Below are 27,968 nucleotides of genomic sequence, written 5' to 3' on the forward strand. Positions count from 1 at the left end.
TTTCCACGATTGGATTGATTGTCACTTAAAGTAGTCTACTTGTTTTGTAGAAAACTGCTGTGACATAGCCTACATACTGTACATATTAATAGTGCCAATACAGTTATTTGCAATTGATATTGAATTTAAAAGAGATGGAGTTTTAGGAATTGCATACACTAACTGTGACAACAATGCAATGCAATTTGGTAAAATAATTTGCAGTTTATAATGCAGGACATGTGATGTGGCTGAATTGTAAAGTAGCCTATATTTTCCTAAGAGGACTTACAGTACCAAGGGCTTCTTAGAGGTGTATTGCATTTACGCAATTTGCACAATATGGGAGTCTTGTGTTTAATTGATCATGTTAGCACATTGTAGCCAAAAGGCAAATGTACACATTTGTGGACAGTATAATGTTACCTCCTCTTGCAGAGCAGAGGAAAACCTCCCACAAACCTCCTGGCTCTGTTTAGGAGTTTCCAGTCTCTGTGATCTAGCCAGCAGAGAGCCTGTAACGTTGCTGCGATTCCTGTGAATGAAGTGGCCAAGGCTTTTTAAATGGTTATGATAATGCTTTAATTTTTTTGCGTGTGTGTGTGTGTGTGTGTGTGTGTGTGTGTGTGTGTGTGTGTGTGTGTGTGTGTGTGTGTGTGTGTGTGTGTGTGTGTGTGTGTGTGTGTGTGTGTGTGTGTGTGTGTGTGTGTGTGTGTGTGTGTGTGCGTGCGTGTGTGTGCGTGCGTGCGTGCAAATCTAATAGCAAATTGATCATTATACACTAAATGTTCTGGCCCCTATCTCCTTGTCAGTCACACTGCTATCTCTCCATTCTCTCTCCTTCCTCTGTTTTACTGTACACTCTGTGAAGTCCTTTATCTGGACCTGGCCTTTGTCAAACTACAATTTCCTTCCCTCACTCTCCAGTACGAAAATAGTCAACACCACCACAATTACATACCTCTGTACCAAAATACGTCTGAGCTCAATAAATTGGCCTGCCCTGTAGTCGTATGTTATCAAAACAGCAAATCTGACGCATTTTATGATAGACATTCAATTGGTTTTATTGATTATTCACTTTGTTGCTTGTTTACAAGCTGGTCATTGATGACATCAACTCGTGGGAGGTGTTTAATGACATGATATAAACTACAGTACATGTGCTTCTGCTTTCCAGTCCACATTGTTGCCCCCCAGCCCCCACCCTTTCATATGACGCACAGTAATGACTAATTGAAAACATCAGGGACAAACCCCTGGCTTGTCCTCAACATGAAGCTGAGCACTTCTCTGTCCCCCTGTTGGGCTTTTGTTGGAAGCCTGGGGAAGACGATCAGGGTTGTTCTTTTAGCCGTGGTCACAAACCAACTTTGTTGGTCGAGCCGGATTTACACTGGCAGCCAAATCCAGCCTGAATTGATCTGTGTCACATCCCAATTGGAATCTGATTGGTTCCATGTGACCATTTAAACCAATCGGATTCCAATCTGGAAGTGGCTTAGATCTGATTCAGGCTAGGTTTGTCTGCAGTCTAAATCAAGCAAACTACAAAATGACGTCACTTGCAACTTCTGAAAAGCATTACCCCGAATTTGAGTTCGGAAAGCTGCAAAGGTTTGGTGGTGGAGACAGTATAGACAGCCCTTATGTGTTGCACAATGTTCGTCTGTCTGTGTGTCTGTCCTTCCGTCTGTGGACAGCTAATCTCTGCCACCGTTGGCACGTTGGCAGCGAAACTGTGCATGCACAGTCCCTGGGCCCCAAAGTTTTGACATGCTTTTATAGTGCCACTGCCACCAAGTGGCTGATTTGTTCCAAAGTTTGCAGGAATGCTCCGTTTTGAACAAAAATGCCTCAAATCATGAACACAGAAGTTTTGCAAGTGCATTCCCACTAGGTTGAGAAACAAATGCACCCTTTTCACATTGGCCTGTTATGGCACCAACAGGTAAACTTTTGCAAAACACATTTTTGGAACAAAATGCCTCAAATCATGAATGCAGCATCCGATTGCTGCAAAAAGCCAAAGAAGACATGGCACCTTTTTCACATTGGCCTACTATAGTGTCACCAGGAGGCCACAACAAGTTCTCTATCTTTCTGACTACCAGCATGTGTACCAGCTTAATGTGACCCAGTAATGCTTTGTTCATAATAATCTCTTACTACATTCATGTGTTGTAGTTTACTTTATTCCGTCCTATATCCACACTCTCTGTAAACTGAGATACAGTAAATCTGAGTTTCATCATATCCTACTCTTTCTTTCTCACTGTGTTTTGTTTGGCCTTAGTACAGTTTAACTGTGACCTCTCTGTCAGATTGAGTTCATCCAGAGACTCACCCACCCACCCTCCACCAAACCCTCTGTTTCCTTCACCCCCACAGTGTCCTAGGACAGAGGGACTGCATTAGAGATTGTTATTACACACGCACGCACGCACGCGCACACACACACACACACACACACACACACACACACACACACACACACACACACACACACACACACACACACACACACACACACACACACACACACACACACACACACTACATGGCCATACTGGTCACACAGTTGGAAGAGTGACAGTGAAAGATGGAGAGAATGACTTGCTAAGTCAGCAATGCTGAAGACATCTGTTCTGTTCACTCCAGAACTGTGTCTATATTGTCTGTCTTTGGACTTGCTGAAGCAGAGACTGACACAAACCAATGGGAAAGCAGGGAAAATGGACAGAACAGAATACAATGGAATGGAGACAGAATACAAACAATGTTCACTTTTTGTTGGCACAGGACCTTTGTCTGGATACTAAGCACTGCCGTACAGAGCCAAAAGAACACTGAATGAATAGTGAAAAGATAACTCCAAGTTGAAATAATCCTTTGTCCTGGCTATGCTGTCCTATGCTACCTACATTTCACCAGTGGTGAAGTGGTAAAGTAACTAAGTACATTTACTGTACTAGTGATGCGTTTTGCATCATATGATGCAAAATGCAAAATGCATCACTAGTCATGCTGAAATACTAAAATATCTAAAAACACAGACTGAACACAAAAGATAACTCAGGATTGTGTTGATCGTGTCCTAAACAACAATAAAATAAGATAAGGTTGTCCCAGAGGTGAAGTGGCCCTTTAAGTACTGTACTTAAGTGCAATTTTGTCTTTACTGGAGTATTTCCAATAATTTTACTTCTACTCCACTACATCTGGGATCCAAATATTGTACTTTTACTCTAGCCTGATACTTCAGTCCGCACATCACCACCCCCTGTTGGTGGGTGGTGTGTAGTGTGGACTGAACCCGGAGATATTTTATTTTATTTCAAGCGCGCCTGAAGAGCGGGCGCATTGAATGGGCCAATCAGGGCTGTAGACTTGAGGCACGTGGTATGCTGGTCCGGTCCCAGCCCCCTCCCTTCGGAGCTGTTCTGCCCACGTGAGATTCCGTAGTGGACTCTGATTGGTGCTCTTCTGCCCACGTGAGCCGCTAGTGGACTCTGATTGGTCCGTGAAAACTGTCATGGCGGAGTCAGACTCGACTCGAATTCTTTTAATAAACAATACAATAGTGCCGTTTCATTACGTTTTAATACCATTTTGCACTAACGTAAACATGCAGTCATCCTATAATTAGAGAGAGAGGTCAGTCAGTCAGTCAGTCAGTAGGTCACAAAATGCATTATCTATTCACTCGCTTCAGCGACTGAGCTCAAATTTAACATGGCATTGGTCATTAGCATTATACACACGTAACCTGACTTTCGCCAGATAGTTGCAGCAGTGCGTAACGCTCTGCCTTACATCTGGGCGCTCTCGGGCAGACTCGATGTAAGGGGTGGGCCATTTTTTGAATTTCTGTAGCAGGTGATTGGATGTGGCCGTTTCTATCACAGTCTGGGAGTGCCAACTCCAACCACTCATATTGGCCTGTCTGCATGACGTTGCACCCAGAATCCGCCTCCTGGGTTTCCACGTGGTCTGCAATCAGACTCTATTGGCTCAGAGCCGCTCAGAGCCCGCCCATAGCTGCCGCTGATTGGTCCGGCCCGGGACTTTACGAGTGTTATCAACTCTGGCCGAGCAAGCCCAGATGGTAAAAGCAGAGCGTTATATACGCAATGCTGCCACCATCTGGCGAAAGTCAGGTTAATACACACGGTGACGGAGCCCGAATTTCATTTTTCCCACATTCTAGCGATTTATTAGCGTTTCTTCACTCTACAGCTCTACAGCCTCTTGTCAGGGTTACGGTCCGTTCCTCCAGGCCATGGGATCTGTAGCCCCGGGCCCACACACACCTCTCTCACAGTTAGGAATGTTGCAGTCTCTCTCTCTCTCTCTCTCTCTCTCTCTCTCTCTCTCTCTCTCTCTCTCTCTCTCTCTCTCTCTCTCTCTCTCTCTCTCTCTCTCTGCATGGGTCACGCATGCAACGGGTGATGTGTGTCTCATCTTCCAACGGGTATAGAAAACTTATGTGGAGCAAATAGTCCTACATCCTCATTCTTCTATTCACCTAATTTTGCTGTTAAATTATTTGTATCCATCATAAATATACACTCCTCCATGGGCTGCTCCTTACATTATGATGCTCCCACATATTCTCACGCACGCACCATGCAGTTACAGTTACTTTCCCCAAAACCCACACTCTGCACATATTTTGCAGCACATATATTCGAACGGGTAAGGTCTAGTATAATATGTTATGAGAAATAACGTATTTTTGCAATGTCACGCCGCGTCGCCGTCGGCGACACGGGGCTGTGTGTGTGTATGTGTGTGTGTGTGTGTGTGTGTGTGACGTCAATAGGCTTTACCCCGCCCCCGCTGAAGTAGAATCTCCGTCCCCAGGCTCAGACTCAATCCCAAAACGAAGTGTGTGATTGAGTCTGGCGCTTGCAGTCAGGCTACTTTTACTCCACTATATTTATTTGTGTGTGACCAATTGTGCCTAATTGTAGGCTACTCATACTTTGTTATCTAGGTATTGGTTTCTGATCTGACATTAATTGTAGATAAGACTGTCAGCTACAGTAAATATAATGTACAACTGCAGTATAATGTCATGTAAAATGGCATGACTGGAATATAGAAACTGAAATGGCCGGAAAAGTATGTTTGTAGAGCGAGTGAACAGGGCCGTTCATTCAAAAAAATCTCATTGTTGCTGAGTGAATACTTGCATTGAAACAAGATTAAATGTAGCTCACTTTGATGTTAAAGGACAATAACTGGGAAAAGCCATTGTCCTTACTCTGTCCTTTCCTTTGACTTCTCAATGGGAAAAGTGGGCATGTGTAACTTCAAAGTCTGTCCTTGAAACAAGCGCATACCAATTGTTGGGCATATATGGTAAATGGTAAATGTTGCATTTATATAGCGCCTATCCAACCAACCACACACACATTCCTACACCAATTGCGGAAGAAACCAGGCAAGGCACCAACCTGCTCATCGGGAGCAATTAGGGGTTCAGAGTCTTGCTCAAGGACACTTCGACACTAGCTCTGGGGGAGCCTGGTATCGAACTGAAAACCTTCCAGTTGCCAGTTGCCAGGCTGCCACTCTACCCCTGAGCCACTGCCGCCCCAGTGGCTATATACTGCATGTATTGTGTTTTGGTTTAGTTTTGTTGTGTTGTGATTGTGAACACCGTAGTCGTATATGATGGAAGAAGTAGCCTATAAAGTATGAATTAACTAAAATGAGAGACTGAGAAAGCTACAGAGATGGACTGGTATTGGGATAATTAATGATAGCATGAGTTTTTGAGCATAATTATGTTGAAGCTATAGCTGTGAGTGAAAGACTATGAATCCATTCATTGAGTATGTGTTGTTTCGCTGACTGTCAGACTCAGAGCTCTGCTCTAGACAAAGGCAAAATGTAACAGGAAGAGCAATACAGAGAGAACTCCCACACCCAGAGCAGGACACACACACACACACACACACACACACACACACACACACACACACACACACACACACACACACACACACACACACACACACACACACACACACACACACACACACACACACACACACTAGCACAGGCATTGCCACAAATATGAACAAAGTGATCTAATTAGAATCAGAACTGCATTAATCTGTTCAGAACTGTTACTGTACTGTACATGACGACCTTGGATGTACAAGGGTTTGTTTCAGTGATCATATCTCTCTTAAGCTCTCTCTTGATTTGAGCTCAGTGCAATGTAGCTCTCTTGTTGTATATCGCCTTGCTGTACTTCTCACTCTAAATCATTCAGCGACACTGGAGGTACTATTGGCAGGCACCAATTCTAAACACTACAAACAAGTAGGTTAACTTCTTGACATTTATAATCATGTTTAAATCAATGCATGTTTTATTTATTTATTAATTATTGGCAACCATCACATCTTGTCCGTCCTTGAGTAACGCTTCAATGTCTATAGCTGCTGACCTGTTGTGACATCACATCGTTGTGACGCCACATCGTTGTGACATCACATTGTGACATCACATTGTGACATCACATTCCGTCCTTATCCCTTGTATGCCCATTTTATGCCCATATATGGAGATCCCTGATCTCCATATATGTCTATAGCTGACCTATGACATCGCATTGTTGTGATATCACATTTTGACATCACATTCTGTCCTTGTCCCTTGTATGCCCATACATGGAGATCCCTGATGCTGATGTCTATTAAACCCATAGCTTGGAATGCCCATATATATGGACATATTGTGTGAGTCTCATGTGGTCTATAACATAAGACATCTATGATGTCAGACGTCAGTCATAACCTTATTTCTTTGCTATTTTCACAATAGAACATATACAAAATTCCTCAACTCTTGGCTCCCCAGTCCAAATATGATTATTTTGGAGGTCACAGCCTGAAAAGGTTGAGAACCACTGGCATACACTCACTACCTGTCTTTGATCATAGGAGTAAGCGACTCGTTATTGAGCTGAATTATTGTTACTAGTCCTTACCCGTTCAAAGATATGAGCTCCGAAATGATGTGCAGTGTGTGGGTTATGGGGTGTGCACTGTGCACACAGTATATGAGGGATGGAAAGTACCTTTAACTGGTGCTTGCATGATAATATGTAGGAGCATCAATGTAAGAAATACCCGTTTCGTTTAATGGCTACAGAGATACTGTGTACCGATCTGCATGATTTTTGGACAACATCTGTAACAGGGCCAGACAACCCCCCCCCCCCCCCCCCCCCCCCCGCCCACACACACACACACACAAAGATATGAGCTCCAAAATGATGTGCAGTGTGTGGGTTATGGGATGTGCACTGTGCATACAGTATATGAGGGATGGAAAGTAACTTTAACTGGTGCTTGCATGATAATATGTAGGAGCATCAATGTAAGAAACTAGAAGTTTGCGCGGCCCTCACCGCCATGTTGCGGCAGTGTGGTGTGTAATGGCCAAATATGGGTAAAAAAAAAAGTTTTGAAAAATTTAGTTTTTTGAGAAAAAAATGTTTTTTTGAGGAAAAAAAAGTTTTTTTGAGAAAAAAAAGTTTTTTGAGAAAAATAAAATTTGAAAAAAAAAGAAAAAAGTATTGGTGATGCGATGACGTGATGTATACGGATGTTACTGCGATTGAGGTGAAAGAGAAAAGTGGAAAGTTGTGAGCTAACTATTAGCTATTTGGCTAACTGTTTCCGGGTCGACTTGAGGCTATTTTATACAGAGGCAAAATATGAGGGTAATAACGAATACAACTGTATACAGAGGTTTGGAAACGACATCTTGCAAAGGTGACATGGGTGTTTGAATTTTTAAGCTATATTTAGTACATATGTAGTACATCTTGGCCAAGTGGTTTGGTATTAAGTTAGCGATACATGACCCGGAAGTAGATCATTTACTCTTTTGTAATATAAAGATACCCGTTTTGTTTAATGGCTACAGAGATACTGTGTCTCCCTCTCCCCCCCCCCCACACCCGCCTACGCTGTTTCAGACAGACACTCACTCACTCACTCACTCACTCACTCACTCACTCACTCACTCACTCACTCAGACATTCGCAAAATTATAGTATAGATATAGTCCTGGAAATCGGGTTAAATATTCTGGAAAAGTTTTGGAAAGGTTTTGGAAATTAATTGGTAAAGATGTGTGAGAACCCTGGTAATATTCCTCCTGTTCAACACCTTCCGCTGACAGGCACTGGCCCATACTGTAAATTCACTAGCACAGAGACAAAGCTCACCCTCCCCAGTCCCCAAATGGCTTCCTTCCCCCGAACACAGACAACAGTTATGTTCGTGTAGTTAGTGTAGACGCTTGAACTTTAGAGTCCTTAAAAGACAAGATAACAGGACATGGGTTCTGTTTTTCCTTGAACATTTTTGCAAAGGTTGGACATAACCGAAGACGCAACACACACAGAGCGCAAAGTAGAATAGAAAGGCTTAATAAATCATGTAATAGGAATGCACAGTTTTCTTTTTTTAGAAGTCTGCATCTGATTGGCAACAATTAAAATCACAGTATTAAAAGCGCAGAAATGGATTAAACACAAAACCCTGAAGCTTGTTCCCAAACATACAGTAACACCCAACAGATAAACAACCATATAAAAGTAAAAACGCAATATTAAATACTAATGTACCTTAACAAAGACACATTGAAAGAGTGATGGTGAGAAAGTGAGCCAGGGGATTAGTCAATACCACAGGCACACACACCCACACACGCACACGCACACACACACACACACACACACACACACACACACACACACACACACACACACACACACACACACACACACACGTAACACAAGCATGGTTGTTCAAATCTTCTAAAAACTGAATGACGCGGTCCACAGAGCTGTGACAATGAATCATTCTGTTTCTCTGTTCTCATGAATATTCCCCCTATCAGCCATGTGACAGTTGACTCTGACCACTCAGCCCTCAGTAGAGCTAGCATGACAATAGAACAGGCCTGACTGGACATTATGACAATCAATGACATAACCTCAACTGTTAGTAGTTCTGTGTCAGAACTAGAAACAGTTCTGAAGTGTCTAAGGGTCTACCTGTAGAAGAAAGATGAAAAAAAGGTAAAAAAGTAGGACAAATGTAGTAAAAAATAAACCTTTACCACATGTAACTTGTTTAAACTTCAGTTAATTTGTTCATCAGTAGGCTTCATCTGATCCAGAATCAAAGTTGATGTATAACAGGTTGTTTAAGGGTAACTTGTATTGCAATTTCAGTATGGGTACTGTACTGATCAGTTTGACCATGCAATGATGAAAACGATTGCATATTGTCTGTTGTGCAATGTGCATCCGTACTTCCTAGTACAGACTTCTACTGTTTGCCATTAAGTAACTACCTTGTTGAACTGTGTTTGTTCAGATTGAGGAAAGTATTTATTGTTCACTTAACTCACCCAGACTTTCACAGCTGGTCTGGGGATTTAATCCAGCCAGAGCCTGCTTCTTTAACTCTTCTACTCAATAAGTAGTACACATTTTATTATTACTCAAGTTCTCAATGTAGTTGGCCTTTTATGTAACTATGCTTATTAATAACAAAACTGTCATATAAATGTGTACCAGTAGCAGTCTATATGAAACCTTACTTACTAGTTAGCAGTACTTACTAGTTAACTATTAACTATAGCTTAACTTTGGGCAAATGTCACGAACAAGGGCCCTCCAGGCATCTTGGTCCTTGGCCAATTTCTCCAGCTGTCCCCATGGATGGTCAGACCTCTTCACATCTGCTTCCAGGTCCTGGCGCCAGGTGTTTGGAGGACCCCTTGTAGTAACTCTGAGGACCCCCTAGGGGTCCCGGACCCCCTGTTGTAGACCCATGCTCTTGTGGATTCCAAAAGAGGACATATCTTGTTTACTCGTTGTATACAGGCTTGAGAAAGGGTGTGACCAATCCATCATCTTAGGAGGATTTATTCCTCTACAGGCTGAGGCTGTGGTCTTGTTCGCTGCCACAGTTCCCTGATAGTACAGACTAGGCTTTTAAGTGTTGTTGAAGAGTCTGGATTCTCTTCATAGTAGGGGTGGGCGATATGGTGATAATTATCGTTGAGACGATACAATGTCTCCACGATATGCCTTTTCAGAGGTATCGTATATATCGTGATACAATTGAGGGAGCCTTGTAAGAAATCCTGTTTAAGCATTAATACAGATATTCATTGCAGAATTCAATTTAAACCTGCATTTTGGTCTAAATCAGTAGTTCTCAAACTTAAAAATACAGGTCCATTTGGTTCCATTTGTATACTGTCAGAGTTACATACGTGTAAAGTTCAATTTAGAACTCCCAAAAGGAACCCAGAGAGTCTAGTTTTTGTCAAGTAACTTGAAAAATAACCATAAAAACCAATGTGAAAAAGAATCGTGATAAAATCTTGTATCGTGATACAGCTTGGGAAAATATTGTGATATTGTATTTTTCCATATCGCCCACCCCTACTTCATAGTGGTGACAGACTGACAGTTGTTCTGTCGCTGTCACCATGATGAAGAGAATAGGAAACCATACACTGTAATAAAAGTGAATTTAACTCTGAGAGTGTCACAACAAGACTACTGTACTGTATGCCCCACTCACAGTGCCTGAAATCTGTGGTGCTCCTCCTTACAATGTAAATTTGAAGGTTTTGCGCTACAGATAGTCATTGGCTCATCAAAAACAGTAGGGTTCATCCTGGAATCTGCCTATTAGATCACAAGATATCTTGCGTGAGGATATGTCATAGTGTCATTAAAATAGTTAAGGTTTGTTCCAAGGAGCATAAATGTGTTTCTGTGTTTCATTGCTATCTGGCTCTGCTCATTAGTTGTTGAGATAACTTGTGTGCAAGTGGAAGGGTGGCGGGAGGGGAAATGCATTGAGGTCACCAACATTAGTGAGATGGAAACTTGCTTGCTTAGCACATTCATTTTCATGATAATCTTCTTCCCATTATATTTAAAAAAATATATATATATGTATTTTGTGTGCAAGTGGAACCTAAAGATGGCACACTGTGTTTAGATTTCCCAAGAAACTCATTTATTCCATTCATCTCACAGATCCTCTGATACCGATTGCTTCAAGTTGTGAACGATTTCTGAGAAGTCTCTGTTTGGGAGATTGTTCTCATCGACCAACCCAAACCCTCAGAGACCTGGGCATTCACAGAGTGTCACATCACGTTTGTACCGCTAAGCCTGTATAGACCTTTTTCCAGAGCTCTGCCATGTAGCGGTGTTTTCAATGCACAGCCACACACACAGGTGCTACTTGACACTGTAATTATGGTTGCTGCTCTGAGAAATCGGTCTTAAACTGGCAGCCAAAATGCCAAATCAAGCCTGAATCATAGCTGTGCCACATCCAGGGTGGAATCCTATTGGTTTAACTGGTCACATGTTCACATGGAACAAATCAAATCTGGATGTGACACAGATCTGATTCAGGCTGGATTTGGCTGCCAGTGTAATTCCGTGATTGGCTAAACGGACCTGTCGGTTTAATAGATTTGCCGAGCTTCGCAGTTCGCATAACATAAGTGCTGCACATCCAGTATAAATGGATCTCCTTGCATCATTCCTGAATTGCATGGCCCAGTTATGAAAGTTGCAGAAAATGAGTGGCCTAAAATGTCACAACTGTGAACATGAAGTCAATGCTGTGATAAATGTGTTAAATGCCCTTTGGAGAGATACACTGATGGCTCAGACAAAATACAGCTGTTGATTTGTTTGATTTTTAAGGCATTATCGCGGACACAAACATAAAACATGAAACAAATCAAAAAGGAATGTGTTAGCTTGAATACATTGACACAATTTGACAGTTGAAAAGTGTCTATAACTACAGTATAAAGTATAAACTTTGATAATACTGCTGTCAAACATGCGCATCACTCTATGGCTTGTCAAGCCGGAAGTCTGACACATTACAGCTCGTGTATCACTGATGAAAGTAAACAAAAGTTGTTGGCCTGCGTGTGTTCATGTGTATAGGTGTGTATTACAGTTGAAATGTGCTGTCAGCAGACAAGTCATAACATGACCAGAGAGTCACACACCTCTAATAACTCTGGTGAGTAACTGCTAACATTCCTCATGTCCTCTCTCTCTCTCTCTCTCTCTCTTGCTCTCTGTCTCTCAATTCTTGTGCTACTTTAACTCATTCCGGCCTCTAAACTGACTTTTTCTCTCTCCACCGTCCTGTCCTCTCCCTCTGCCCCCACCCATCACCTGCTCGCTCCCTCAAATACTACCTTTACCTTCTTGCCATTTCTCTTTCTCGTTCTGTCCCTCCACCCCTTCTGTCCTGTCTGTCTTCCTCTCTTTCTGCTCCTTCTCCATCTTTCATCTCTTTCTTCTCCTCTCCTCTCCCTTCACTTCCCTCTGCCTGTCTCTGCTTCTCCTCTTCCTCTCTCTCTCTGTCACTCTCAGATGGAGTCATATTCGTCACTATGACAGGGGAAGTGACAGCGGGTCCAAGGTCTTTGAGGGTGTGATCCCTCCCCAGGCTGTGATTAATCAAGTCCAGATTTAGACAAACCTGAACCTGGATCAAACCTGAGAATGGCTCACAATGTCAACTTTAGCCCCCACTTCCTGGAGGCTGCACTGGAGTGAGTATTACAAGCTTCCTCTTTCACCTTTGTCCTTCCTTCTCTCCTTTATCAAGGCACCAATAATAAACCATTATTATACATCAGTAATATTGAATTATTTGGGTGTTCACAAATCTATCATGTGCACTCTTTGTAATCTCTTGGGTTTGATATCAACTACAACTACACTACAGTGTTTGATCTAATTTAAATTAAATGTTTAAATGTTGCTGATTATGTTGTCTGTCTGTCTGTCTGTCTGTCTGTCTGTCTGTCTGTCTGTCTGTCTGTCTGTACTTTTGCTCTCTATTCCTATATTAAAGTTCTTATGTATTTGTAGCCTTCTTTCTTCCTTGTCCTGCATTCCTGTCAAGTTGTTGTCCTCATGGCTATAAGAAACCCAGAGATCTGGGAGACGATAAGGAGGTGACAGGGTTAGCTTGGCTCTTTGATCTCTTGTTAAGACAGGAAAGTGTGTAAACAAGTTTTTTCTAGACCTACAGTATGGTAGCCTCGCAAACCAAACTCCTCCTGCAATTCTGAATCAATTGCTAGGAGCAATAGTGGTGAGCAAATAGGATGTAGCTGCAGGAGAAGGCGGTTTACGAGGCTGACAGTATGGTACCACTGAATGCTATTGTAAAGCAGGCTCTAGTCTAGTCTATTGTCTACAGAAAGGTACTTGTTCTTTCTCACATATACTGCACAAATGCGGTGGTGCACCGGTGACATGTAACACTGCTTGCTAATATGATTGGCCATGGTCTTTATGTTTCAGTAGACTAGAAGTGAGGACTGCTCTCCCCCAGGACTTCTTCAGGACATGTATATGTGTATACAGTAGTTTGCTGTGATCTTTGCACTGGTTTTGCTGTGCTTTGTTACATTTGTTGTTATTAAACAGTTTTACTTAACAAGTAAAAAAAAAATCGCTCTGGGTTTACAGACCTGTATAAGGGTCCATTTGGTTCATACCGATAGCTGGAGTACTGCCTGCACAGCTGATTTGCATTGGTGTACAGGACAATTGGCCACTTGTCTACATTACATTGTTAGGCAAGAAGCAATCAACACCTACGTGCAGTACATTACAGTGTCAATGACCGCAGTCTTCTACGCATAGCTGTGGATTTTAGAGGAGGTACTATTTTGCTAGGGAAACGGATGATATTTTGGTGCTGGGCTGTGCGAGGCTGTATGAGCCATGTGGTGTGGGACTGCTATGTCAAAACTCAACAATAGATGTTGTACAGCAAGTTTGGCTAAATGGAGGTAGAGACAGAGTACAAATTACTACAGTATATGTGCGTATATTTGTATGTGTGCTGTGTATTTGTGTGTACATACACTAGAACAGCACAGTAACTCACAAATACATCACACACAAATACCCTGATACTCACAAGAGACTGCAGTTCATTAAGGTAATAAATGTTTATAGAATAAACATGTTTGAGTTAGCTTTCAGATTTGACTGCGTGTGTGCTTCTGATTGCATTTCTTGTGTCTGTTTGATTATGTTTTGTTGATGTGATATAATGCCTTCATATATACTATATAATAATAATATAGTGTTTAGGTATATTTTATTATTCTGCCATGTCTAGGACCTAAGTAACACATGTTGTTCTGTCCTCGTACTGAATGACAAAAATAAACTCCTTGAACCTTGAACCTTCGTTATGACTGACTTCCTGTGATGGTTCCCCTGAGCATATAGGCCTGAATCATCAGAGGTCATCATCACACGAAGTGTGTCATTCTGAAATGAGAGATTATAACATTATTGCCAACCTGATGTTATTGGAAATTGTAGGTTACTACTATTTAAGTTAGTTGTCAGACCATACACTGTTCTGTCTATAAACTGTCTCCTTGTTCATCAATAGCTCTGTTTTTTACCTGTTTGATAAAAATACTGACTGATTAATTTCAAGTTGCAGTTTCTTGTACATAGACTTTCGATGAGCATTCAAAAAGTCCCCATCTTTTAGCAGAATACATGCAGTGAACTCTAGTGACCGTTCTGTGTGTGTGTGTGTGTGTGTGTGTGTGTGTGTGTGTGTGTGTGTGTGTGTGTGTGTGTGTGTGTGTGTGTGTGTGTGTGTGTGTGTGTGTTTGTGTGTGCGTGTGCGCGCGTGTGTGTGTGTGTGTGACTGACAGGAGTCCTGTGGACGAGGATGTTGTCCAAAAATCTTTCATCGAGCTGGTTGAGATGGAGCAATTACACCTGGATGAGGAGCAACGAGGTAGCGTGTGTGTGTGTGTGTGTGTGTGTGTGTGTGTGTGTGTGTGTGTGTGTGTGTGTGTGTGTGTGTGTGTGTGTGTGTGTGTGTGTGTGTGTGTGTGTGTGTGTGTGTGTGTGTGTGTGTGTGTGTGTGTGTGTGTGTGTGTGTGTACATGTGGGTCTGAAGTAAGGGCAAAGTGCCTGCTGCGAGAGGGGGCGGCAAAGCTTAGGGGTAGAGATACCGTTATTAGAGCACGAAGGGTTCCCGAAGGGTTCCCAGTTCGAATCCGGGCTCCCCAGAGTCAATGTCGAAGGGTCCTTGGGCAAGACTCTGAACCCCTAATTGCTCCCGGTGAGTAGGTTGGTTCCTTGCATGGTTTCCTCCGCCACCGGTGTATGAATGTGTGTGTGAATGGGTGAATGTAATGCACAATCTCTGTAAAGCGCTTTGGATAAAAGCGCTATATAAATGCACCATTTTACAATTTTTAATACAGGCCATTTTCATGGTTTGTCATGGCATGGTTTCCTTCTCCAGACAGCCTGGCCCAGCTGTCCAATCCAGGGCAGGAGCCGTGGGGAGGTGGTGTGAAGGGGAGACGACGGAGTGGCAGTGCGGAGGAGGACAGGTACGTTGACCCGCTGATCGCTGAGCGCTGGTCTGCCGCCACCCTGTCCATCCTGTCCTCCATGCCCAGCCGCACCATCGGTAAGTACTGAGGGAAAGAGAGAGTGATGAGTGGAGGTCGCTTGAGTGAGCGAATGAGCGAGTAAAGAGAGTGAGAATGAGACTGACAGGGCAATCAACATCTAGACCAGTGGTTCTCAACCTGTGGGTCGGGACCCCCAAGGGGGTCCCCAAATTATATTGGGGGGTCCCCAGATGATTAACTTAATGTGCAACATTGTTTTCTCGCTCAACAGTAAACATCCAACTTAAAGTGTATGTAAAGTGTATAGAGGGTATCTGCACATTTCTAAAGTGACAATCCAAGGACTTTTTAATACCTCTAAAATGAATTAAACATTGACCAAATTGACAAATATATTTCTCCTTCTAATTTATATATTAGATGCAGAAATTGTGAAAATAGCCGATCTACATGCTCACAACGCCGTTGTGAGCATCTAGATATGCTATTTTCACAATAGAACCGTTTCATACAAAATGTATTGCCTCAACTCTTAGTGCTCTTCAGGGTGGGGGGTCCACAGTTAAAATATGATTATTTTGGGGGTCGCGGCCTGAAAAGGTTGAGAACCACTGATCTAGACCAGTGTGAAATGGTTTGTTTTGTCGGTAAGTCTGCAGAGAGAGAGAGACAGAGACAGAGACAGAGAGAGAGGGAAACATACAGTGAGGGAGGGAGAGAAACCGAGACATGCAGAGAGGGAGACAGGAAGTGGGTTGTGTGGAGTGTCACAACAAGCCGATTACTAATTCCTAACACACTGGTAGATGAGATGCAACATTTTGTCAACATCTCTGTTGATAGACCCAGTCTGAAAACTAGAATTAACTTATGGAAAAGTATTCTTGGAGTTGGTACACAACAATGCTTTGTTTTTACTAGAATGGATGTTTTTGTTTATTTTCAACGTACATACACACATAATACAGAAGATATGTGGATAATACTTAGATGCCACCATTTACATCACTAAAAGAACAGTTGTAAAATAAAATGCATTTAAGTAAAAAAAAAAAAAAAAATGTAAGAATAAATGATAGAAAAGATGAATAGAAAATAGAAGCAAAGGGTAGAGGCATAAACAAAGTAGACCAGTGAAGCTTATCTTTCTTTTAAGAACTATTTCTAACAGACTATGTCTGTTTCTCTTTCGGAACCAGTTCAATTTAGGGATAAATATAAAAGTCTATTTTTCTGCAACAGTTTTTATGGTCCATAATTCTGCACCGTAAAAGTTGATCTCCAGACCGGAAGCATGTTCGACCATACACGCGGGACCACATCAGAAATGTGGTCCTCTAAGTCTACGGGGACCTACCACGGGTCACCCACAAAGTCAGAGAGAGAAGGATGAGGCTGCACTGCGTCAGACACCCTCAACTAGTGGCAAGCAAACTGACAGCAATGGAAGCCATCCCACCTACGTAGATGCACTGTGGCATGAACGCTTAGCTACTGTAGCAACACTGTAGAGCTCAAGACCCTGATCCTAGATAGAAGAGTGTGGAGGGCAGCGATTCAGGAGTCCCGAGTTGGTGTTTGGCTAGACAGAACTCTCGCATCGCATGAGCAGCAATCAGCTGGTTGATGCTGAAGACTGAATTTCCCCTGAACGATACATTAGTCTAATTAATATAATGTATTTCCCAGGTCGCAGCCGTGGGGCCATTATCTCTCAGTACTACAACAGGACCATGCAGCTTAGGAGACGCAGGCAGAGTCTTCCCTCCACCAAAGACTACTCACGCTCAGCACGGCCCTCCATACGAGGGTACATGATGGAAACGGACCATTTGGAAAGTGACGGAGGAGAGAGTGAGTGGAGACACACACATGCAGACACTCTTTCTATGTCTCTCCAAACAAAGTGGATCCTTAAAGTTCCATTTGGGTCCAATTTTACACTCTCAATTTTACATATACTTATATAATACTGTGTGCAGCATAACCCATACCATGTGTGACTATGTAATGTGTTCCAGGGAATAAGCTAGACGGGCTGGTGAACAACTTGAAGAACTTGTCAGTGAGTGACAGGGTAAGCACGGTCAGGGCCATGCCAATCAGCATGGCTGAGAAGATGGAGATCAGGTAAGTTAGGACAGTATGTTTATGTTGTTCTCTTTGTATGACTACCATACGCTGTTTCATGATGATGTCTTCCTCAATTAATTCTGTCTCTCTCTCCCGACTGTTTACTCTCTTTGTTTCTCCAGGAGGCAGACATTGGATAAGCCAAGGCGTTCCTTCTCCAACAGCAAGATCCCCTGCTGCAAGCAGCTCAAGTATAACATCATCACTGTGAGTCGCCATCTCTTGCCTATTCTTTCTTTCTCCATTCTACTTCCTGTATTTCATGTCCTCCACCCCATCTGTCTGTTAGCAGGATATCTTGAGCAACTTGAGCATAAAAGTAGTTTATCTAGGTCAAGGAAGACCTGAATAAAGTGTAGTAAAGTCTGGTCAAATTCACATTGACGTGACAAAATGTATTCTCTTCAGAATTTATGTTACTTAAGACACCACTATGTTTACTTACTCGCCCCTGAGTTTTTGTCTTAAAATCTGAATAAAAAATAGATTCATGAGTGTTGTGCACACACAAACAACAGAGATTTTATATACTGTCTGTAAAGTCTGTATGTGATAGAGTGTGTTGGCCAATACTTTATAGCCCTCAGCGTGAGTCACTAGTTTCACACACACACACACACACACACACACACACACACACACACACACACACACACACACACACACACACACACACACACACACACACACACACACACACACACACACACACACACAATCACAAACCAAAAACACATGTTGAGTCTTTTGCCCCATAAAGCTAAAGAGCAGTGAAACAAAGGAAATCGTTGTAATGTTTTCTTTATCCTGCCCAAAGTATTGTTTGTCATGGATGTGGATTGTGTACCATTTAGTAACATTTAATGGGTCATATTTTCAATTAGTTTCAGCAGTTTTTAATTCCTATGAAAACTGGACTTGATGGAATTGATATTGAGGTCAGCTTCCAAGCATTTCTTCTTATAACACACATCACTATCAGGAATAGTATACAATACGTTCCACCCAACCCTTCCCTTTGCTTCTGTCTCATTTGTCTCTCCTCTTCTCTCCAGGCGGCGAGACAGTCCTGGTACAGCTGGCTGTCTTTCTTGCACTCCCTCCAGCTCTGGCATGTAGCGCTGAAGAGGGTGAGTGGCCGCTTCGGCACCGGCGTCCTCTCCTATTTCATCTTCCTCAAAACCCTCCTCTTCTTCAATGTCTTCCTGTTCCTGTTGATTGGGGCTTTCCTGGTGCTGCCCCAGGCTGTGTATCCCCCGACCCCTCAGACCACCCAGGGCCAGAGCCACAGCTCTGGGCTGGAGCTGTTCACTGGTGAGGTAAGAACCTGGAAGGGTATCAGCATTTACTTCATTGATCATGTTGAGTGGCTGCACAACTTTCAGTAAAAGCTTTATATGTTGTTAAACACAAAATATTTACTTTATGTGTAGAACTCAGCAGATTAGCAACTGGTAGTGTTAGATGTTATATAGAGCTGAAGAAGACTGACACAGTCGAAACGTTGGTTTGACATTAAAGTTTTGCATAGTGCCTGAAGAGCTGTGCGGCCTCTTTCTTCCATAAACTAGTATTCACCTGCCTGTGTGGCCAGCACCTCACCAACTTGGGTGTGCGCTTCTCCCTCTGTGTCTTGCTAAGGAGCTGTGCAGTACCTGTTGTTTTGTATGGTGCTTCGAGGGCAGGAACCAAGTTGAATTCCATGTACTTGGCCCAGAACAGATTGTAATTCTGAAATATATAATATAATAAGCATATATTAACAAGAGCTTGTGACTAATAATAACTACACTGTAGTTATTATTAGTCACAAGAACACCGGTTCTTTTTTCTATTTCCTGAAAAGTAACTGTTTTGGGCATACAATGTTTCCGCTCTTCGGCGACGGTATGTGATTTCATTCCATTGTTGTGCAACTCCCAAGCATTGTTTCTCTGTTGCTGTCCCAGGGCTACTTCTCACACTCGGTGATGTACTACGGTTACTACAGTAACTCGACACTCAATAAGAGCTGCAGGGACAAGGACACAGGTGGGGGACAGAACCTGACGGTGTCCAATGGGACAGTGCAGGAAGACTGTCTGTCCCCCCGTCTCTCCTACAACATGTCTCTGGTTTACTTCTTCACTATAGGATTGGCCTATTTCATCACCTGCATCTTACTAGTGTACAGGTACATTCCGTGTGTGTGTGTGTGTGTGTGTGTGTGTGTGTGTGTGTGTGTGTGTGTGCGTGTGCGTGCGTGCGTGCGTGCGCGCGCGCGCGCGCGTGCGTGCGTGTGTGTGTGATAGAGCCCGACCGATATATCGGTCAATTCGATATATCGGTCGTTTTGGAGCAATCGTATCGGTATCGGTATCGGTATCGGTGAATTATTCCACCGATATCCGATATATTAATTGTCTGTAACGTGTCTGCGGATAGAGCATGAAACCCTGAGTTATATAGGCCTATGTGTGGGCAATACCAGAATTATCCAGCAGAGTGCAGTATAATAGTCCAAGATGCAAGCCAACACTACTGGAGCTGCTGCCTCTCTTGTGTCGTTCACTCACCACATGCACTGTCTAACTCTGATTTTTCATGTTGCGGTGGAGGAAGGTGTGTAGGCCTATGTGAAAATCCACAGAGAAATATAGATGTCTGACTATAGACTATAGAACTTGTGTTGTTTAATTGCTTGGCAATGCATGGCGGCTGTCTGCACTTTGCAGAGCCGCCGTGCGAATCCATGAGCGAATCAAACTTTACGTTTGGATAAAAGACACATATTAATTCATAAACGAGACAAAACACAGCAGAACCCCCAAATTAAAAGAGTATTATTATCCAACAAGCAATAGAAATTGATAACTGCGACCAAACTTAAAGTTTGACATGAAAAGCACAAAAAAAGCAATAATCTGACCATTTATCCGAGGGGCGAGCAGTCAATTAAATGATCTTAAATGAATAAAAAATGATTTTTACAAAACATCGGTATCGGTATCGGTGCTCTAGCACTCTCCAACATCGGATATCGGTATCGGTCGGAAAAAATGGTATCGGTCACACACTGTGTGACACTAACAATAGTTTTTTGTAAACACATACAGTATAACTGTTATACTGTACTATAACAGTATAACAATGTACATGACACATTATTAAATGCCATTTATATGAATTTAAAGTATCTTCTCTGTGCTCTTCCTAACAGCATGTCCCAGTCGTTTGGACGGAGTTTCCATCTAGACAAGTCTCATGGTATGCTAGCTGTGAAGGTCTTCTCCTCCTGGGATTTTAAAGTTAGCAAGAAGTTTTCCATTAAACTCATGTCAGATAACATCAGCACCCAGATCAAGGTATGCACGCACGCACGCACACACGCACGCACGCACGCACGCACGCACGCACGCACGCACGCACGCACGCACGCACGCACGTACACACACACACACACACACACACACACACACACACACACACACACACACACACACACACACACACGTGCATGCAAAGAAACATGAGCACAGAAACATACATTGAGATAAACACACTCTTTCTCTCTCTCTCTACAGGGAACATAATTAGTGGACAGGAATGTGATGATCTCACAAGTTCTTCCTCTCCTCTGACCCTCCCTTATCATCTCTCTATCCCTCCCTCCCTCCTACCCCTTGTCTCTCACTCCACTCACATTATGTTGTCTTACACATTCCTTCCTCGATACACTGTCAACTTTTAAGTTGTTCGCTTATTTTGCATGACAATCTGGGCGTGGTACAGTACATTACAGTACATGTCATTGTACCCACCTGGGAAATTTGATTAGCAAACAAGCCATAAAACAAACACATATGATCTATGGCGCAATAAACCTTGGTTGCGTGTCCATCTCCAATATTGAAAGTTAGATGGCGGATAATGATAAGAGGCAAAGGAGTATAGTCTGTGCTGCTCCTTACAACCACCTGGAAATTAATTGGCAGAAGTGTTGGAGTAGAGATAGAGCCATGAGGTCAGCAAAATCAGGAAGGGTTCATTTTAGAAGCTGTGTATTAGATTATGACATAGCTTATGGTATTTTCATTATCCTTATACCTTATATTATCCTTTATACCTTATCATATCTTGTGTGAAAAGTTTATATTTTGTGTGGTGTAGAAGATGGGTCATGTGTCCCTGTGTCATCTTGCAGGAATGTCCTCATTAAAGTAATAGTTATCTGTACATTCCATTTAGAGCTTAAGACTTGGTGCACAGCAAATTTCATGTCAAACCAGCAAATGGCTTGCGAGTGAAGTGAAAATCTGTGACAAAAGCAGGACTAACAGTAGCTATACTTATAATATTATGCATTATGGGTGACTGTATATGTACAGTGTACAAAATGATCTCTCTCTCTCTGTGTCTCCCTCTTTAGGAGTTGTTGTCAGATGTGAACCGTAAGGATGAAAAGAAGACGTTGTGCCAGAGGCTGTGGAGGCTGATGGTCCATGCTCTTGCCTGGTCTATCTGTATCGGCAGCACCAGTGGCTGCATTGTCGCCATTTACTTCTTCTCCGAGTACATGCTTCAGGTGAGTTGCTTGTAGAATGGAAGAGATTAAATTAAACGCCTTAAAAACGCCTTTTTATTCACCGTTTTGCACAACTCTCTTTAAAACCGGTCTTATTTCCTCTCTTCTTTTCTATTTCACTGTTAGTCACTTGAATCCGAATAGGGATGCTAGGGTTCAAGAAAAGAAGGGAAAAACAGCACCCTCTGCTGCATTTTTTCGAGCACGGAATCTGTTCAATTGGTTTAACAGGATATGTAGCTGTTGGTTGCCCAAGGGGACTTCAACCACTAAAGCTCCATTTCATACTAGCCGACCTACAAGCTCACACCGCGTGCAAGCTTGTGGATCTGCAATTTTCTGCGTGAGACACCGTTGTGTGACAGCATAAATTAGACTTAAGCCTCCTACAGCTCACTTTCCTCCAACAGGACCTCCAATACAGGGCGGTGAGGGCGCGGTCAGGCCCTGACCTCCTGCTGAAGGAAGCTAGCCTATTGGCGCTCCCTGTGGTTGTGTCTCTCATCAACCTGCTGCTTCCAGGTCTCTTCAATGCTGCAGGTTGGATGGAGGAATATGACTCCCCTAGCGTACGCACCTACGTCGCCATCTTCAGGTAGGGGGTTGGTGCTGCGCCTCCCTGTAACCAAATGCACAACATCAAACATATAATTTTCCAAAAATCTGTCTGTCTGAAACAGCGTTTCTCCTCAGTGGCTGGAGCAATTGATCTGAAATCGCATCACCATTAGCATATGAACACACCTAACATAACTGTGAAGCCCGATTGTCACTTTCACAAATCGTTTGCTGTATATTAGCATTTTTCCAAAAATCTGTCTGTCTGAAACAGCGTTTCTCCTCAGTGGCTGGAGCAATTGATCTGAAATCGCATCACCATTAGCATATGAACACACCTAACATAACTGTGAAGCCCGTTTGTCACTTTCACAAATCGTTTGCTGTATATTAGCATTTTTATGGTGTATCTACTATCTATTCTGCATCTAGCATGAGGCTTATCTATTCTGCATCTAGCATGAGGCAACATGTTTAACCATCGTGTGTGTGTGTGTGTGTGTGTGTGTGTGTGTGTGTGTGTGCGCAGGGGGGCGGGGGAGGGGGGGGGGGTGACTGGCCCTGTTACAGATGTTGTCCAAAAATCATGCAGATCGGTACACAGTATCTCTGTAGGCATTAAACGAAACGGGTATTTCTTACATTGACGCTCCTACATATTATCATGTAAGCACCAGTTAAAGTTACTTTCCATCCCTCATATACTGTGTGCACAGTGCACACCCCATAACCCACACACTGCACATCATTTCAGAGCTCATATCTTTGAACGGGTAAGGGCTAGTTGATGATTGATTTAGCGGAAACAGTCCATTTCATGAAGCAATTTTGATGTGTGTGTGTGTGTGTGTGTGTGTGTGTGTGTGTGTGTGTGTGTGTGTGTGTGTGTGTGTGTGTGTGTGTGTGTGTGTGTGTGTGTGTGTGTGTGTGTGATTTAGGAACTTAATGCTCAAAGTGAGCGTACTCGGGGTGCTGTGCTACCATTGGCTGGGCCGGGTGGCAGTGGAACCTAAGGAGTTCGGTCTGCCGGTAGCATTTCATTTCATTACATTTTTACTGTTTCCCATGAGAGAAGGTGTTCTGTATATAATTGTTTTTGTACTGTGTGTGTGCGTGTGTGCGTGTGTGCGTGCGTGCGTGCGTGCGTGCGTGCGTGCGTGCGTGCGTGCGCGCGCATGTGTGTATTGGTCACGTTGTGCTCAGTGCTAAGGAGTTCGGTCTGCCGGTAGCATTTCATTTCATTACATTTTTACTGTTTCCCATGAGAGAAGGTGTTCTGTATATAATTGTGTGTGTGTGTGTGTGTGTGTGTGTGTGTGTGTGTGTGTGTGTGTGTGTGTGTGTGTGTGTGTGTGTGTGTGTGTGTGTGTGTGTGTGTGTGTGTGTGTGTGTGTGTGTGTGTGTGTGTGTGTGTGCGCGCGTGTGCGTGTGCGCGTGCATGTGTGTATTGGTCACGTTGTGCTCAGTGCTGGGAGAGCTTTGTAGGTCAGGAGTTGTACCGCTTTATTCTCATGGACTTCATCTTCACTCTACTGGACACATTCTTTGGAGAGTTCCTCTGGAGGTGAGGCTCTGTCTCAGAATAGCAGTCATAGAAAGAGTTTGTGTTTATACCTATCTGTCTATGTCTCTCTTTTTCTGTACCCTTCTCATGGCCTAATCTGTTACCTTTGGTTTCTTGTCTGCAGAGTATTCTCTGAGCACGTACTGAAGAGGAAGAGGAGACCTGTGTTTGATATTGCCAGGCATGTGCTTGAACTCATCTATGGACAGACCTTGACATGGTAAGAATAGAATAGAAACCTCGAGAACCATTCTGCCAATTGACTTGCTAAGGACCCAAGGGGCTGCAGTGTAGAGTGTGAAGTTGGTCGGATGAGCTTTCCTCTTCCTCCAGAATCGATGAGCGACAATGTTGTAATCAACGTTGCTGTCGGACATAGCTTGAAGCATGACATCATGTGGTTACCAGTAGGGGTCAGCCATCCTAAATATGGAGATCACAAAGCTCCAGACTGTTTTATGAACAAACAAATAAACAAAAAATCAGTAATAATTGTTTTGTTAAGCTAATTCATTATTATTCAGGTAATTTCAGTAGCTTTGTCTCACTTTCATTTTCAAAAAGGATGACATGGCCTGTTATTGCAAATCGGGACAAAATTTAAAATAATTATTCTCTGTTTTTTTTTTCTTCAGGTTGGGGGTTCTGTTCTCACCTCTGCTGCCTGCTGCACAGATTCTGAAACTTCTGCTACTCTTCTATGTCAAGGAGGTACCTTGCTCAGATCCATCACACCAGTAAAAAACAAAATGTCTTATTGTGTAAAGCTGTACCTGAAGATGTAATAACTGCTAACCGTCGCGTGTCCATTCAGGGCAGTCTGATGTTGAACTGCCAGGCTCCCAGGAAGCCCTACAGAGCAAGCCAGATGACCACCATCTTCATTACGCTACTGTGTTTCCCCTCCTTCCTGGGTTCAACTGTATGCGTCACATACACTATGTGGAGGTACACACACACACTTTGACATACATGTTCATGTAAATTCTTGTGCTGTTTGAATGGCAGTTTGCACAACCTAACCTAGGCAGTGAGCGCACAGAGACGCGTTGCTTGTAACAGGCGCAGGCGCGTAACACAGCCACTGCCAGGTAAATAATTCATTAATTGAGTAGCTTCTGTCTGTGTTTTTACCTTATTTTGAGGCTCCATGAATGCACCACCGCCTAAATGTAATCACATTACTTCTGGGAACGGCCGACAATTTGTCTTTTCTTTCACACGGTAAAGAAAAATTATAACCATGGCCATCCGTGCTTTTGTAGAGAAGTACTTGTTTTGACCAAGAACACGATCTGGAGAAAGATTCCTTGATACATCCATATCTCGGCAGATCCTATTTCCTCATGATGTCATCTCCCGAAGGATTATGGGAATTTAAGTTTTTACATCAGTGCCGGGACCCGCAGACCGCAGGCTACGGTTAACAATACGAAACATTATAACCCGACTTAAGTCGAGTTAGGCAGTACTAGGGATGTCAAAAATGGACCTTTATCAAAATCGATTATTCTATAGCAATAATCGATTATTAATCGAAAATCGATTATTAATTATTATGAATTTTTAATAAAAAGAAGAAAAAAAAAAGAAAAACGTTTTTCTTTCTTCTGTTTTTCGTTTTTTTTTATACTGGATTTCAATGCACATTTACATATTGGCTCTTCAGGTAATTGGTAGCCTAACTACTACTCTTCATCTTTCTTTTTAGTGTGTCAGTGTAATCTCTCAAGAACAGATTCTGTGATGCTTACGATACAGAGAATGCCGTTTTCCCTTTTCTTTGATGATGGCTACCAAGTACCAAACAATCAAGCCTGAATCAATCACACCTGTGTCTGAGACAGGGGGGAGGGGAGTGTGTAGCAGTCAGCTGCCACTCTGCTCTGCTCCTTCACTCTACAGTCTACACAGTTTACAGTTGGTGCTGGTGTGAATAATAAATCAATGGCCATTTACTATTATCATTAATACTATTATTAGCCTATATTTTGGTTGAAACTAACTAACTAAGCCAAAAAATATTATAAAAAAAAATATATATATATATTAAAATCGATTATTGATTAATCGATCGATTATTCGAAAATCGATTATTAGGTGACATCCCAGTCAGCGCATGGATTTGATAACTGACTTTAGTCGTATTACGCAGTATGTCTTAAGAAACTGATTTTTAAGCTGCTAGTACTGCTGCTGTACTTGGTGCTACTCTTGGTTAACAAAGCATTGTGAGGAGTATTGAGACCCTGCTCCAAGTTGAAAGTATCAACTTTTATCCTTGTTTGAAACTGCACATCTCAAAGCACATTGCAAATGCCATGCGTGGCATGCTTTGCAAACATTAGTCAGAATAAAAACACCTGTACAGCATTGCTTTTTCATCTTTTTATTGTTATTTCATTGTGTTTTTGGAGCTGTGTGAAGCACAGGCTCCCTATACGTGGCCGTGTGGGTCTGTCTGTCTGTCTGTGTGTGTGTGTGTATGTAGCCTGAACTTTCTAAACTTCGGCACGCCACTAGTCCCACAGTTTTGCCACCACACACTCGCGCCATATGTCAAATCGACCGGCTTACTCGGGAATCGTGGGCTATTACTTTTCTAAGAGAAAGGTTCTATAGTTTAATTGATATTAATTTATTAGTGAATTAATTTTCCCCATTGACTTATAATGGGAATTGCAAAAACTCACATTCAATTATTTGTCTCTCGCAAACCATAGGGGCTAGAGTTTCAAGACTTGGAGAGGAGGTTCATAATGATTTCAAGGATTAAATAAAAAATAATTGTGTCATTTGGCCGCATGGTGGCGCCATAACACCCCACTTTACGTTTTGACCTGTAACTCTTGAACCGTAGGTCGGAAAATTAAAAATATTTTTTCCCTGGATTCCTTGGGTCATGACGCATCTCCCCATATAGGCCACGCCCATTTGCGCCATGATAGATTTTCCGCCATCTTGAATTTTCTCCAAAACACACTTTTTGCTCCTTTTCCTACATATTTTCTTCAAATGTCACAAAAATCGGTACACATGATCCACACACACACACACACACACACACACACACACACACACACACACACACACACACAGCTCCACTTCACACGGGTGTGATTTTTATATTTTATATTGTTTTATTATACTTGTCTCTTATACTTTATTTGATGTTTTATTGTATTTTCCTGATCATGATTCAACTTCAATATAAGTTTGTCACATCACAAGTTTCCAGGTGTAAACGACAGGGTTATTTTTGGTGCAAGGTACCCACAAACTGCGGTTATATTTTTAATGATAATAAAGTAAAAATATCAGAACAGATGAATTAGATAGATGTAGTAGACATCTTGTGCAAATAAAAAAACGAATCGCTCCAAATATTGAACTACTGTACACTGGACCAGTTATAGATACAGTTTCCCGTCTTCTCACCATTCCATGCCCCCACTCCCAGTCTCCACCCCTCCCAGTCCTGCGGTCCGTTCCGTGGTTTGAAGACCATGTTTGAATCAGGGAAGAAGTTGGTGGAACAGCTGGAGAAGGACAACCCCCGCCTGTACTGGCTGCCTCAGGCTCACTCCTACCTGGTGGAGAACCCCATGTTCCTGTTCCTGGTTGCAGGCATCTTCCTGTGAGCATGCGCAA

At 42.6% G+C, this 27,968-nt stretch overlaps 1 protein-coding gene across 4 annotated transcripts in view; it reads left to right on the forward strand.

Annotated features, from left to right (window-relative positions):
- tmc6b (transmembrane channel-like 6b) overlaps positions 1-27,968 on the forward strand; it is a 34,268-nt gene that overhangs the window by 1,014 nt on the left and 5,286 nt on the right. For 3 of the 4 annotated variants that reach the window (XM_080722098.1, XM_080722095.1, XM_080722096.1), the window contains exons 2-18: positions 12,455-12,636; positions 14,782-14,867; positions 15,384-15,554; positions 17,188-17,352; positions 17,520-17,628; positions 17,754-17,838; positions 18,687-18,950; positions 19,581-19,804; positions 20,831-20,975; positions 22,040-22,195; positions 22,606-22,790; positions 23,692-23,782; positions 24,220-24,317; positions 24,442-24,537; positions 24,953-25,028; positions 25,132-25,265; positions 27,778-27,954. In XM_080722098.1, the coding sequence (XP_080578224.1) occupies positions 12,587-12,636; positions 14,782-14,867; positions 15,384-15,554; positions 17,188-17,352; positions 17,520-17,628; positions 17,754-17,838; positions 18,687-18,950; positions 19,581-19,804; positions 20,831-20,975; positions 22,040-22,195; positions 22,606-22,790; positions 23,692-23,782; positions 24,220-24,317; positions 24,442-24,537; positions 24,953-25,028; positions 25,132-25,265; positions 27,778-27,954 (2,312 nt within the window). In that variant the 5' untranslated portion in view covers positions 12,455-12,586. Of the gene's footprint in view, positions 1-12,025; positions 12,096-12,454; positions 12,637-14,781; positions 14,868-15,383; positions 15,555-17,187; positions 17,353-17,519; positions 17,629-17,753; positions 17,839-18,686; positions 18,951-19,580; positions 19,805-20,830; positions 20,976-22,039; positions 22,196-22,605; positions 22,791-23,691; positions 23,783-24,219; positions 24,318-24,441; positions 24,538-24,952; positions 25,029-25,131; positions 25,266-27,777; positions 27,955-27,968 lie in introns of those variants that run through there. The other variant, XM_080722097.1, reaches the window with a different exon arrangement.

Source organism: Nannobrachium achirus, assembly GCF_963921795.1.
Source record: "Nannobrachium achirus genome assembly, chromosome: 3".
NCBI classification, from domain to species: Eukaryota; Metazoa; Chordata; class Actinopteri; order Myctophiformes; family Myctophidae; genus Nannobrachium; species Nannobrachium achirus.